The sequence below is a fragment of the Camellia sinensis genome, chromosome 13, assembly GCF_055761805.1.
Source record: "Camellia sinensis isolate YWXY chromosome 13, ASM5576180v1, whole genome shotgun sequence".
Taxonomy (NCBI): Eukaryota; Viridiplantae; Streptophyta; class Magnoliopsida; order Ericales; family Theaceae; genus Camellia; species Camellia sinensis.
In genome coordinates, this window is record NC_138973.1 from 145,126,129 (window position 1) to 145,140,276 (window position 14,148).

The 14,148-nt window shown below is 40.4% G+C and overlaps 1 protein-coding gene across 3 annotated transcripts in view; it reads left to right on the forward strand.

The window, feature by feature from the left end:
• Nucleotides 1–14,148, forward strand: part of GALAK (galacturonic acid kinase) — an 89,132-nt gene that overhangs the window by 18,316 nt on the left and 56,668 nt on the right. For all 3 annotated transcript variants that reach the window (XR_014349739.1, XM_028265653.2, XM_082903699.1), the window contains exon 6: nt 6,446–6,511. Coding sequence is in view for 2 of the 3 variants with exons in the window: in XM_028265653.2 (XP_028121454.1) it covers nt 6,446–6,511 (66 nt within the window). In the remaining variant the exon portion in view is untranslated. The remainder of the gene's footprint in view (nt 1–6,445; nt 6,512–14,148) is intronic.

Sequence of the window (14,148 nt, forward strand, 5' to 3'; positions counted from 1 at the left end):
GGAACATGAGCGCGATGGACTTTATTACTTTGGGGATCCAACGGACCAACCTCCTTTTACCTTACCTAGTTTTCAGACATCTGTTTTGCCTGCTTCTATATCTTGTGTTTTAAATGTTTAAACTTTAGAATTGTGGCATGCACATATGGGTCATGTTAATTTTCAATACTTATGTTAACTTTTTCCTTTATTAAATAAAGCTTGCAAAGATTTTAAGTTTTATTGTATGGTTTGCGAATTATCTAAACATACTCATACCATTTACATATCTCATATGACTCGTGCCGCTAGTGCTTTTGACCTTATACATTCCAATGTTTGGGGTCTGTCTCCTATTCCTGCTTTTTATGGCTATAGATATTATGTCACCTTTATTGATGACCACTCTAGATGCACTTGGATATATTTGCTCCGTCGTAAGTTTGACTTGTTTTCCATTTTTGTTCAATTTTTGCAAATGGTTAAGACTCAATTCCATATAGTTGTTTGGAATATCCGTTTTGATAATGGTGGGGAATATATTTCAAATGCTTTTCGTTCCCATTTTAATTAAATTGGTCTTCTTCAACAACTTACGTGTCCACAGACTCCTAAAAAAAATGGTGTTGCTGAATGTAAAACCGTTGTATTATGCTTGTTGTGCAGTGTCTCCTTCGTGGTATGAGTGTTCCTAAGTCCTATTCGCATGTGGCTATCCTCACCACTGTCTATCTTATTAATAGGATCCCTAGTCGTGTGTTGCAGGGTTTTACCCCGTTTCATGTTCTTATGCTCCACACTACTCTATTTCCTCTCGTACCCCGTGTGTTTGGGTGTACGTGTTTTTTTTAGGATTGGAGTCCCGCTCGTACAAAGTTAGTTGACACGTCTATTCGTTGTGTCTTTTTAGGATATTCTTCCATGTCAAAAGGATATAGGTGTTTTGATGTTGTGTCTTATCGCTTTCACCACACTTTGGATGTTACTTTTTGTGAGGATCTCTCATTTTTTGGTACTAACCCTCCTTTGCAGGCTTCCATTCCCATTACTTCTAGTGTTCGCCCATTCCTATTTTGGACGAGGTTACAGGTGAGGTTGTCCCCATTCCTCATTCTCCACCTTCACCTTGTTCACTCCCCGCGCCCCCTCCCCCCATTGTAGGTATACTCTCGTCACCCTAGCTCTCAGTTCCTTGCTGCTGCCTCTTTGGTCTTTGGGTCAAGTACTTCTTCTGCTTGACATACATCCCCTCCACCTCCTTATCGTAATCTCCCTTGGGAACGACATCCTCCAAACCGTTGGGGTTATTTGAGTAGTACTAATCATCCCATTTCCCAGTATCTTTCATATAACAGGGTCTCCTCTATCTATCGCTCTTTTCTTGGCAAGCTTGAATAAGAGGCCATTCCTCGTTCTATGTCAGAGGCCCTTTAGAATCCAAAATGGGTGGAGGCTATGCAGGTTGAGATGACAGCTTTAGAACATAATCATATTTGGGATCTGGTTCCTTTACCTTATGGCAAGAGTACTGTGGGTTTATTCACTATAAGTATCTGGTTGATGGCTCCGTTGAGTGTTAAAAGGCCTGCTTGGTGGCCAAAGGCTTCATCCAAGTTCCTGGCAAGGATTTTGGAGCCACTTTTGCACCTGTTGCCAAGCTTACCTCGGTTTGTCTTCTCATCTCTCTTGCAACATCCCATTCTTGGCCTTTTCATTAGCTTGATGTTAAGAATGCCTTTCTTCACGAGGATCTTCTTGAGATGGGTTATATGGCATCTCCTCCTAGTTTTCGAGCTGAGGGGAAGTATTCGAGGAAAGAATGTCAATTGCACAAGTCTTTATATGGCTTGATATAGTCTCCACGAGCTTGGTTTGGTCGTTTCACTTTTGTTATCATCTCAACGGGATTTGTTTAGTGCCACTCATACTATACTTGCTTCATCCATTGTAATTCAGCCGGTCAGTGTATAGTCTTGTTGGTTTATGCGGATGATAGTAGTCTCACAGGTAATGCTTCTGTTGGCATTGATCAAGTAAAATGGGATTTGGGACACACCTTTGATATTAAGGATTTGGGGAGCCTCAAGTATTTTCTTAGGATTGAGGTGGCTCGCTCACGACATGGAATTTCCTTATCTCAGAGAAAGTACACTCTTGAGTTCAAGATACTGGTATGTTAGGGTGTAAACCTGTATCTGCTCCTATGGATCCCAATGTCAAGCTCACATTAGAGTCTGGTGAGTTGCTAGAGGACCAAGGCATGTATCAACGTCTTGTTGGACGTCTAATTTATTTGACCAACACTAGACCTGACTTGACATTTGTGGTCATTGTTGTTAGTCAATTCATGTATGCACCTTGTACAAAACATCTTGATGCGGTTCATTACATTTTGAGATATTTGAAGATGTCTCATTGCTTGAGATTATTCTTTATAGACACTCCTCAATCTGGGTTCTCTTTTTTCACTGATGCTGATTATGCAGGATCTAAAACTAATCGGCATTCTACTTTTGGCTTCTGTACTTTTTATAGTGATCATCTTATATCATGTAAGAGTAAGAAGTAGGCAATTGTTTCTAGATCTTCTGCAGAAGCCGAGTATCGAGCTACGGCATAGAAAACATGCGAGATTCTATGGTTTCGTTCTATCCTAGTAGAGTTGGGTTTTGAGGAGACTAGTCTTGCCTCCTTATTTTGTGACAACAAGTCTGCTATTATGCTATCCTCGGATTTTGTCATGCATGAGCGTACTAAGCATATAGAGGTTGATATTCATTTCATTTGAGAAAAGGTTCGGACTGGTATTGTGAGTCCATCCTTTGTCTCTTCCTCTCAGCAGTTTGTAGATATGTTCACAAAGTTTGTAGGACCGATATTGCTCCAGTCATCCATTAGCATGTTGCGATTGTTGAATATCTTCACACCAGTTTAAGGGGAGTGTTGAATATAGGAATTAAAGTAGATAGAATTTTTTTATTTTAAGTATTATGTATATAATTTATAATTGTGTCAATCATTGATTTAGTGCCTTGTTTATATCGTTTCCTAAATTGTATCATGAATCTATTATATATACATGGCTTCTACCTCATTTATTGGTAAGCCAAATGATTCTTTTCATCCTATTCTGGTTTGGGTCTAGTTCGACTGCCACCCTAGGGTGGTTCAACCCTCGTTTTACCCTTCTAGGGTTTTTGTGCTGTGTGGTAAGCACCTTACTTTGTCTTTTTTGATTTGTTGGGCTACCGGGTTGTGTGGTAGCACGTATTGGTGTACACCGTTTCTTCGGCTTCTTTATTTGTGATTCCGGCTTCTTGGTCTAAGGTACTCTGCTGCTCTGTGTATTATTATAGGTTGTTAATTATACACTTTGCATCATGACTGAGGTTCCTCGTGTTGTTTTGCTTGAGGACCATAGTAAGCCGGTTGATTCTTATTTTTCCTTGTCATAACAAACACATGTTCATCGCATTGCTTGTGTTTTGTTGAATGGGAAAATTTTTGCTGTATGAAGTCGTTCCCTTAAACTCTATCTGGGGGCAAGGGAAAGGCTCATTGGCTCTTGTCTACAGAAACTCAACCTGTGGATACTGATTCCAAGCATGGTAAATGGAATATTGACAAGTGCATTATTTTGGGATGGATGTTCAATTCCATGGAACCTCTTATATACCATATGTTTTTTGTATTGTGATACTGTTCCTCACTTATGGTGTGCCTTAACCCAGGCTCATGCTTATAATGATGTTCGCATTTTTGAGCTTTATCAAGATATCTTTCATGCGTCTTAGTTAGCTTTGGGTCTCTTAGTGGCTGAATTTTTTGGCTATCTACAAGCCGTTGGGGGAAGTTAGCTCAATATGATCCTTTGAGTGATTTTCCTATAGAGGTTGCCTCTATTTTGTTCCAAGCAACTAGCTTGTTAGTACACCTACTAGTTCTTGATGGGTTTAACTTATGAGTTTGGATCTCTTCGCATTCAGATTTTAAACACATCTCCTATGCCTTCCCTCTATGAGGCTTTTGCTATTATTGATAGTGAGGAGCGTCGTTGCCAATTTGTTCAGGCTGTCTCTTCCTTGGTTTCTGAGCTGCCTACTTCTGATCAGATTTCTTTTACTGCGAGTTCTGGGCCTCATCCTTTTGCTAGGAAGGTCACTTGTCATCATTGTGGAGAATTGGGCCATGTCAAGGCTCGATGCTTCAAACTTCATCCTGAGTTGAGATAGCGTTTTTCTTGTACTCGTCCATCTGGCTCATCTTGCACCACTCCTATTGTGGAGACCGTCCCGAGCCCTAGTACTCCAGATTTGCATCTCCTTCAGACACAAATTGGCCAGCTTCTGGCACAGCTTGGTTCTCTGATTTATTCTTCTCTCGGGCTGTCATCTTCGACCGCCACATTAGCCATTGGTACTCCTACTGCTTTTCATGCTCACTCTGCCTGTCTCACTTGGGTTTTGGATTCAGGGGCTAATGACCATATGACGGTTGAGCTTCCTTATCTTTTTTCTCCAGTTCTTGCTATAGCCTAAACTGTGTGCCTAGTTGATGGTTCTACTACCTCTGTTCTCCATCGGGGTGGTGTTACTCTTTCTCTTGATATTACTCTTTCCTTTGTCTTTTATGTTCCTAATTTTGCATATAATCTCATCTGTGAGTCAGTTTGCCAAGGCCTTTTATTGTACTGTCATTTTCTTACCCAATTTCTACTTGTTATAAGACTTGAGTTTGAAGAGGATTTTTGGTAGGAGATGTGAGTGAGATGGTCTATGCTACTTCGGAGATTCACCAGTTCAGCCACCACTTTCTAGTTTTTTGGTTTCTGTGTTACATGAGGATTCATCCTCCTATGTTTTTTCTTTTATGACTTGTCTCCTCTAGGATACAACAGCCCTACTAAGTTGTATGGTTCACCAATTCTGCACATATGGTTGAACCCAAAGCTCCATCAAAGAAACACCACTTATTTCTTTGTCTGATAAACTCTATATATTTCGGTAACTCACAATAAACGGAAAAACAGAGACTTCAAAACAGTTGGCAAGTTTTATTGCTTACTCTATTTTTTTTTTGTTCACAAATGGTGCCATCTATTTATAGGTTGCTAACTGACTTAATGGGTCAGAGAAAGAATAAAGAAAATAATTCTTTATTAAATATCTTACCTTCCAGGAAGTTACCTTATTATCAATATATGTTGCTTTGATTATTTTATTGCCTTTCTACTGACTTCCCCTCACTTTCTAATTATTATATTTGCATGCACAGGTTAGAATTAGTTTTTTTATTACCTTTTCAATTTGCAGCTTTTTGTAGATTTGTCCATATGTGATAAGTTGGTGGGATGGAAGATGGTGGGGTTCTCCAGAGAACTCAATTCTATTTTTTGTTACATTTAAATATGAAAATAATTCAATACATAACAACCCCAAGTTACTATTCACGGCTTGCTGTTTGCAGCTTCTGAAATAGTCCCAGAACAACCCCAAAATCTGGTAACCCCATTCTCAAAACACTGCCTTTCTGTTGCATCTTTTGAAACCTTAAAATCCACGTTTTTATGACCCACCCAGCCTTTAAAAACCAATTAAAATCTGCCCCAAATTCTAAGTTTTCCCTTGTTGTATACTGTACATTGAGTTTGGGCTCACTAGTAGTACGAGAGTAAATCCCCTACTCGTCCTACATCAATCTGTTTTCAAATGAACTGCAGAGAGTGAATCAATGATGAGAGCAATTGCAATGTTTTTTTCCTCAACAAAAACCAAAAGTCACACTCCTGCACACCTTCTAATTAGAGAAAGGTGGACTCTTTTTAAACATAATTTGAGTGTCATAGATGCTGGTTTTGTTCTCAAATATCTGGCCTTTCAAATCTAAATAGGGAGAACCGGAGAAGTGCCACACATAGATGACATTGGCAATATGTCAGTCCTTTATGTGTTTGTTTGGTAGTGCCTCTTTAATGAAATAAAACATATTGAATAGTGTTTTTTTCTGTTGTCTTCTCAATCTGTAGGCCTGGTTCCTAATGTGTGTCCAAACCTTTTCTAAGCATGCCAACAAGCTCTTGAAGTACAGAAGCATATCAAAATTAGAACTTTCTAGATTGTAATGTGGTTCATTCCTTTTAATTCCTTTTATAACCACATTTATGGTGTAACATCTCAAATACTTAGTATAAAAAGGACAATGTGTGGATGTCTCTTCACCTGGAGAATTTAATAAACTATTCCAAGCAATAAGTAGATGAATTGTTGTATGCAGCTTTTAAAATCCATTGAAGGGATTAATTTTAAATCTACACTGCTTGCCATTCCCCCCTAAGAACTTTCAGAAAATAAGCAATCAAAATGCTTAAGGGAGGATAAATACTTCAAAATAATGTTCTATTGGATTTTTATTTAGTTGTGTGATTGTTGAAGCTTACATTTGTGACTATATTTTGCAATTGTTGCAGGGTATCATTGGGTTTGTCTGTGGTTCTGAAGATCTTGATAGTTCAGGTCTTAGCTCATCTGCTGCTGTAAGTGTTTGTAATTCCTCTGCTCATCATCCATTTTCTTGTGGTGTTCTAGCATTGCATACAATTAATATATGCGTAATCTAATAAATCCATGCAAATGAAAGGTATTTTGAACTAGGTCTTTCCTGCTAGGTACCAATCATTATGCTTAGTTAATCAAGAGATTATTATTCCAAGATTGGGCTACATAGGAAATCTCATGTTTAAAATTGTTGGAAAAAATGATTTTATGGTGACTTTAATGTGAAATTAAAGTAGGTCCTAACCACCGGTTGAAGTGGGGTCAAAGATTCTTTATAACAAGATTTTTACACCATAAAAAGAATGACTAAAAACCATTAAGAATTGAATGAGAAATTGTCTCATAAAGTTGGCCTCATGATTCAGGTATTAAGAATAGTGTATACCCACTTATCCCACATTGATTGTATAGGAAAGCATTGATAGGTATTTGTTAAGTGTTAGGGGTAGTTTGGTCTTTATGTATTATTCTTATTAGTATAAGTAGTTGTGTGTAAGGGGAAAACCCTAAGTTTTGAATCAATAATCTACAGAAGCTTTCTCTTGTTCTATTCCTTCTTCTTCTTCTTCTTCTTCTTCTTCTTCTTCTCATCTATACATTTAACATGGTATCAGAGCACTATCTTCCTCCTTGAAGATTGTTCCTTAGAGCCCCATATTGTTCCTGGTACGTCTGTTACAGCCAGAAAAAAAAAAAAAAAAAAAATTAAAAAAAAATTAAAAAAAAAAAAAAAAATTACAGTATGCTCGAAATTTAATGGGTAATCACCCTATAATCTCATTTTGATTGTTTGGTCATTATTGATTGAATTTTCTAATTTTTTTGATTTTTCGTCAAAATTGGGTGATTTTTCGAAAATCACTGTTTGACCCTCTTTTTTCTGGTTTTGTCCCTTCTTCTCCTATCCTTGGGAGCCGACTGGAACCCTAAGGGGGTTTGTTGTCCCTGATTTGATGTATTTTGGCCCTATCTTGGATTTTTATCGCTGTTTAGATGCTCTGCTTCGGTTTTCTGACTTGTAGTTGATCTGGTTGCTCTGTTCTGGGCTTCTTTTGGACTGTTTTAGCCTTAAAAGGTGTTTGGTGTGCTGGTTGGGTGATTTGTGAACTTGTTTGATATCCAGCTTGGGTTTTTTGCACCCTCTTTTCTCATCTCATGGCTGACAGCTTGGGTCAGGACTCTAAGGGCAAGGAGGAGAGTGGACTGAGTCGTGGTCTGACTCTTGGTGATAGTCCTTCTCTCCAGATTAGTCCGGTCAAACTTAATGGTCTTAATTACTTGATTTGGTCCCGCTCCTGTAGTCTTGCGATTGCCGCCCGGCGTTTGACTGGCTATATTACTGGTAGTAGTTCCCAGCCACCTACTGAGGATAGTACTTTATCTGCTCAATGGATTTCTGAGAATGCTTTAGTTATGACCTGGCTCATCAATTCTATAGAGCCTACCATTAGTCGGACTTTTCTCTTGATGGATACTGCTCACTAGATCTGGATAGCTGCCTCTCAAATGTATTCTCAACAAGGGAATGATGCACAGGCCTATGAATTGCGTAAGACGATTAGGGGTTTGGATCAGAAGGATCGCTCTCTGGCAGTCTACTATGCTGAGTTGAGTGGTTTGTGGCAAGAGCTAGATTTCTACCAGAGTTTCCAGCCAGTTTGCTCCAAGGATGCCACTATGTTTCAGCAGGCTGTGGAGAAGGAGCGGGTGTATGACTTTCTTGCTGGTCTGAATTTGGAGTATGATCAGATACGGGTTCAGGTGTTGGGTCGCTCTCCGTTTCCTACATTGCGTGAGGCTTATGCCCTGGTTCAGCAGGAGGAGAGTCGTCGCAGTGCTATGGTGCATGCTCCTGTTCTGGATCGGTCAGCGATGGTTGTCGGCCCCAAGTCACGTGATACTCCACCTTTTCTGCCTCCAGGTGGTGGTAAGGGTCCATTGGTTGATCGGGACCGGTTGAAGTGTGAGTATTGTGGGAAAGATAGACATGATAAAGAACACTGTTGGAAGTTGCATGGCCGCCCTACTCGAGGCCGTGGTCGTGGTGGTGGTGTTCGTCCTCAAGCACATGTTTCTGAGACTACTGCTAGTGCCTCGAATGATGCTAGTTCTCTTTCCCCGGATGAGCTTCACACTCTCAGACGTTTGATGGCTCGACTTGATTCTTCATCTGCCTTAGCTCCTTCCTCTTCTGCCTCTTCCAACTTTGCTCACACAGGTATTTCTGCTAGTGCCCTCAGTGTTTCTTCGTCGTCTCCTTGGATCATTGATTCCGGTGCTACCGATCACATGACGGGTACTTCTAGTTTTTTCCATTCTTATTCACCTAGTTCTGGGCGAGATAAGGTTAGAGTGGCTGATGGCACTTTATCTTCTATCTCCGGCAAGGGTTCTGTTCGTTGCACCTCTTTACTTTCGCTTTCATCTGTTCTTCATGTTCCTAATTTTTCAACTAACTTACTTTCTGTTAGTAGCCTTACTACTGCTCTCAATTGCTCTGTAACCTTTTTTCCGACTCATTGTGTCTTTCAGGAACTGGCTACGGGGAAAATGATTGGCAGTGGTAGAGCACAAAGTAGTCTGTACTTTCTGGATGCCATGCCTGCCTCACCTTTGTCCTCTCAGGCTCTGCAATGCTCTTCTGGCTCCTCCCTTCGTCTCCTTCATCAGTGGCATCGCCGTTTGGGGCATCCTTCCTTTAGCATTTTAGAGAAACTTTTTCCTTTATTAGTTCGTGATTGTCCTAGGAATAACTTTGTTTGTGATGCTTGTGAGCTTGCTAAGCATAAACGTACTTGTTATCCTTCAATTAATAAAAGAAGTACTTTTCCTTTTATGCTTATTCATACCGACGTGTGGGGTCCTTCCCCTGTTGTTTCTACCTCTGGTTATCGATGGTTTGTCACATTCATTGATTGTTATTCCCGTGTGACTTGGCTTTATTTACTTCGCACAAAAAATGAAGTTTTCTCATGCTTCAAAAGTTTTCATAAAATGGTATCCAATCTCTTCAATGCTACTATCAAAATTCTTAGGAGTGACAATGGGACTGAGTATGTTGATGGCGCTTTCCGGGCATACCTCGACGACCATGGCATTCTTTATCAGACTAGTTGTGTTGGCACTCCTGAACAGAATGGAGTTGCTGAACGTAAGAATGGCCATCTACTTGAGGTTGCTCGCTCTCTCTTGTTTACCATGAACGTTCCTAAGTCCTTTTGGGGGGATGCGGTTCTTACCGCGGCTTATCTTATTAACCGTATGCCCTCTAGTGTCCTCCACTTCCAAATTCCTCTTGAGCTTCTTCCTGTGACGTATCCCACTTCTTCTCTTCCGCCTCGGGTTTTTGGTAGTGTCTGTTTTGTTCATCTTCACCCTCGGCCTCGTGGGAAGCTTGATCCTAAGGCTGTCCGGTGTGTCTTTCTTGGTTATTCTGCTACTCAGAAAGGCTACAAATGCTATGACCCTCACTCTCATAGGTTGTATGTTAGTATGGATGTCACCTTCCGTGAATCTGAGTCTTTTTTTCCTGGTCCTCCGCCATCTCCTCAGGGGGAGCGTGGTATCGATGAGATTGCGGATGAGACGGCATCATATCAGCATGAGTTGTCTTTTTTCCCTCCTCCTCAACGGGCTGTTATTTGTGGTGAGGGGGAGCCTAGGAGTTCTGTTGATGAGGAGTCGGATATCAGTGGTCGTTTGGACAGAGCTGATCTTAAGACTTATTCACGGCGTCAGAAAGAGCCGGCTTCTCTTGTGCCACCAAGTCAATCATCATCTCCTATGCCAGTTCCACACCCAGTTTCCACTAACTCTTCAGGTAATGATCCTCATCTCATTTCTTCACCTGTTGTTGATGGTCCTATTACGGATGATTTGAGTCTTCCTATTGCTCTCAGAAAGGGGGTTAGAGCTTGTACTCAACACCCTATTTCTAAATTTGTGTCATATGATTCGTTGTCTTCTACGTATCGTGCTTTTGTTTCGTCCCTTTCTTCTGTGTGTATTCCGCAGGGTTGGAAAGAAGCCATCAATGATCCTAAGTGGAAAGTAGCTATGGTAGAAGAGATGCAAGCTTTGAGTAAAAATAACACATGGGAGTTGGTGTCTCTTCCAAATGGGAAACACCCAGTCGGATGTAAGTGGGTGTTCACCATTAAGCACAATGCAGATGGGACGATTGAACGGTACAAAGCAAGACTAGTGGCCAAGGGATTTACCCAAACATATGGAATAGATTATCAAGAAACTTTTGCCCCGGTAGCAAAGATGAATTCCATTCGAACTATTCTGTCATGTGCGGCTAATTTGGGATGGTCTCTACAACAACTAGATGTGAAGAATGCTTTTCTTCATGGGGATTTGGAGGAGGAGGTATATATGGATGTACCTCCAGGATTCTCATCTCAGTCTACAGTTGGAAAGGTTTATAGATTAAAGAAGGCTTTGTACGGTTTGAAACAATCTCCTAGAGCCTGGTTTGGTAGATTCCTCAAGGCAATGGTGGGATTCGGATATCAGCAAAGCAATGCGGATCACACCTTGTTTGTCAAACGCAATGTACATAAGGTAACAGTGCTTATTGTATACGTGGATGACATAGTTGTGACAGGTAATGATGAGGAGGAGGTGACCCATCTCAAGATGCAGTTAGCCAAGGAGTTTGAGATAAAAGAACTTGGTCCATTAAGATACTTCCTTGGGATTGAAGTTGCTAGATCTGACAAAGGCATCTTTATTTCTCAAAGGAATTACATTCTAGATCTTCTTGAAGAAACGGGCATGTTGGGCTGCAGACCAACTGATTCACCAATTGAGACTAATCATCATCTTTGTAGTGGAATTGGTGAGCTTGTGGAGAAGGAAAGGTACCAAAGACTTGTGGGAAGACTGATATATCTCTCTCATACTCGTCCAGATATTGCCTATGCAGTTGGAATAGTTAGTCAGTTTATGCATGATCCTCGTGTACCTCATTTGGATGCAGTCTATCGCATTTTGAGGTACCTTAAATCTGCCCCTGGAAAAGGAATTTTGTTCTCTAATCATGCTCACTTGAGGTTGGAAGCATTCACAGATGCAGATTGGGCAGGCTCTATAGATGATCGACACTCTACATCTGGTTATTGTGCTTTTGTAGGGGGAAATCTAGTTACATGGCGTAGTAAGAAGCAGGGGGTCGTTTCTAGATCTAGTGCTGAAGCTGAATACAGGGCTATGGCACATGGAACATGTGAACTAATGTGGCTTCAATCTTTGTTGAGTGATATAGGGCTTGATTGGAGTGGTCCCATGACTTTGTATTGCGACAACAAGGCTGCTATTAGTATTGCACACAATCCTGTTCAACATGACCGGACTAAGCATATTGAGATTGACAGACATTTCATTAAGGAGAAATTGAATAAGGGTGTGATATGTATGCCTTTTGTTAAGTCTGAAGATCAACTGGCGGATGTTTTTACTAAGGGTCTTAGTAGTAAAGTTTTTCACTCTATTTGTTGCAAGTTGGGCATGAGAAATATCTTTGCACCAACTTGAGGGGGAGTGTTAAGTGTTAGGGGTAGTTTGGTCTTTATGTATTATTCTTATTAGTATAAGTAGTTGTGTGTAAGGGGAAAACCCTAAGTTTTGAATCAATAATCTACAGAAGCTTTCTCTTGTTCTATTCCTCCTTCTTCTTCTTCTTCTTCTTCTTCTTCTTCTTCTTCTTCTTCTTCTTCTCATCTATACATTTAACAGTATTTAAATCCCTAGTTTTAGATAAGGGTATGAGTCCTTTCGGGCATCCAAATTTTCTGAACGAAGAGAGTTATGGATACTTCAAGGATGGGCTTGGGCCAAAACTATGGTCCAAGTTAGTTATGCAAAAATTGCTACGCGTGTGTGCGCCGATTGTTGTACAAATTGTATAATTAAATAAAAATAAATAAATTCATATTTAATAATTTAAATTACATAGCACGAAATCGTGGAACTAAACAACATGATGAATATAAATATATATCAAATTAAAAGATTAAAATAAGACAAGGAAGCAAATCGAAGCCTGTGTGATACCATAGTCTCTTGAAAACAGATTTGCCGCCTTACTATGGGTGTTGGAGGTTGTAAGTTTTCCGAATGTTTTTTGTATATTAAATTGTGTTTAATACAAAGATTACAATCAATATATATAGCAATCGTAACCCTAATCTGAAATAGGAAATACAATTAATCTACACAATCAATCGACTAATAAGGAAATACAATCAATCTACACAATCGATCTAATATTTCCATAAGTAACATAATATTCTCACCGAAGTGTGTCAGCGTCTGTCTCCCAGGATACGACGGTGAGAACCCATTAACGCAGAAGCACCTTCTGTTTAGCTCCGGCAAACTGACAATGACAACACTTTCTCACACAGGAAGAAGAATATAGGAGCAAACTGATTGTATAATATGAGAGCCAAAAATTGTGTTGACAACCAAAGAAGTTGGTCTCTATTTATGCACAAAGGGGGAGAGAGGAGGAGCCTTCCTGGAATAAATGCAGAATTCAATTTCTGCAAAATTGCCTAACTAATGCAGCAAAACTAATGGGATATAAGTGTGTGAGTTACACACTCTATATACACACATTTGTATATCTCTAGCCACTTAACAGACTTGACCCAAAAAATTAGGTTGGTGGACCACAAATCCGGCCCAGCCCAAACCTAACCCATTCCAGCAAGCCTCAAGCCCAAATCCCAATATCTAAGGTCCATGATTCACGGCCTTAAGCCCAAGTCCCAAGTCCCAAGATCCAAGATCCAAGATCCATGATTCACGGCCCATGACCTACAGATCACGGACCCAGCCCGGTCCAATCCAGGCGGGTTCATAAACTAAACTATAATTGCTACTGTTGCTGCTGCTAACGTTGATGGGGATCAGAACCCCGAGACAATTGGCTTGCCAACTTCTGCTGTGACCTTTGTGGTCAATCAAGTTGCCGTGACCTCTGTGGTCAACCCTGCTGCTACCCCTACTTTTCCAGGAGGACGCTCAACCATCATGAGTGCCCGAAGAAGTTCACTGGAGTGAATTTCGAGAGGTGGCAGCAAAAGATGCTGTTCTACTTGACTACTCTTAGCGTTGCCAGGTTTTTGAGTGAGGATCTACTAATTGTAAAAGAGAATGAGCAAGACAAGTAGAAGCTCATGGCTCTAGATGCTTGCAAGCAATTGGACTTCCTTTACCGGAACTATGTTCTGAATGGCTTGGCAGATACACTGTTCAACGTGTTTTATGCCAAGAAGTCGGCAAAAGAGCTATGGGATGCTTTGGACAAGAAGTACAAGACTGAGGATGCTGGGACAAAGAAATTTGTCGTTGGCCGGTTTTTGGACTTCAAAATGGTGGTCTCAAAAATCGTCAGTAGCCAAGTCCAAGATTTCCAAGTTATTCTATACGAGATTCATGCAGAGGGAATGTTGTTGAATGAATCATTTTAGGCAGCTGCTTTGATCGAGAAGCTACTTAGCGGCTGGAAAGACTTTAAGAACTACTTGAAGCACAAATGAAAGGAGATGACAGTCAAAGAGCTCGTTGTCAGGCTCCGTATTGAGGAAGACAACAGAAAGAA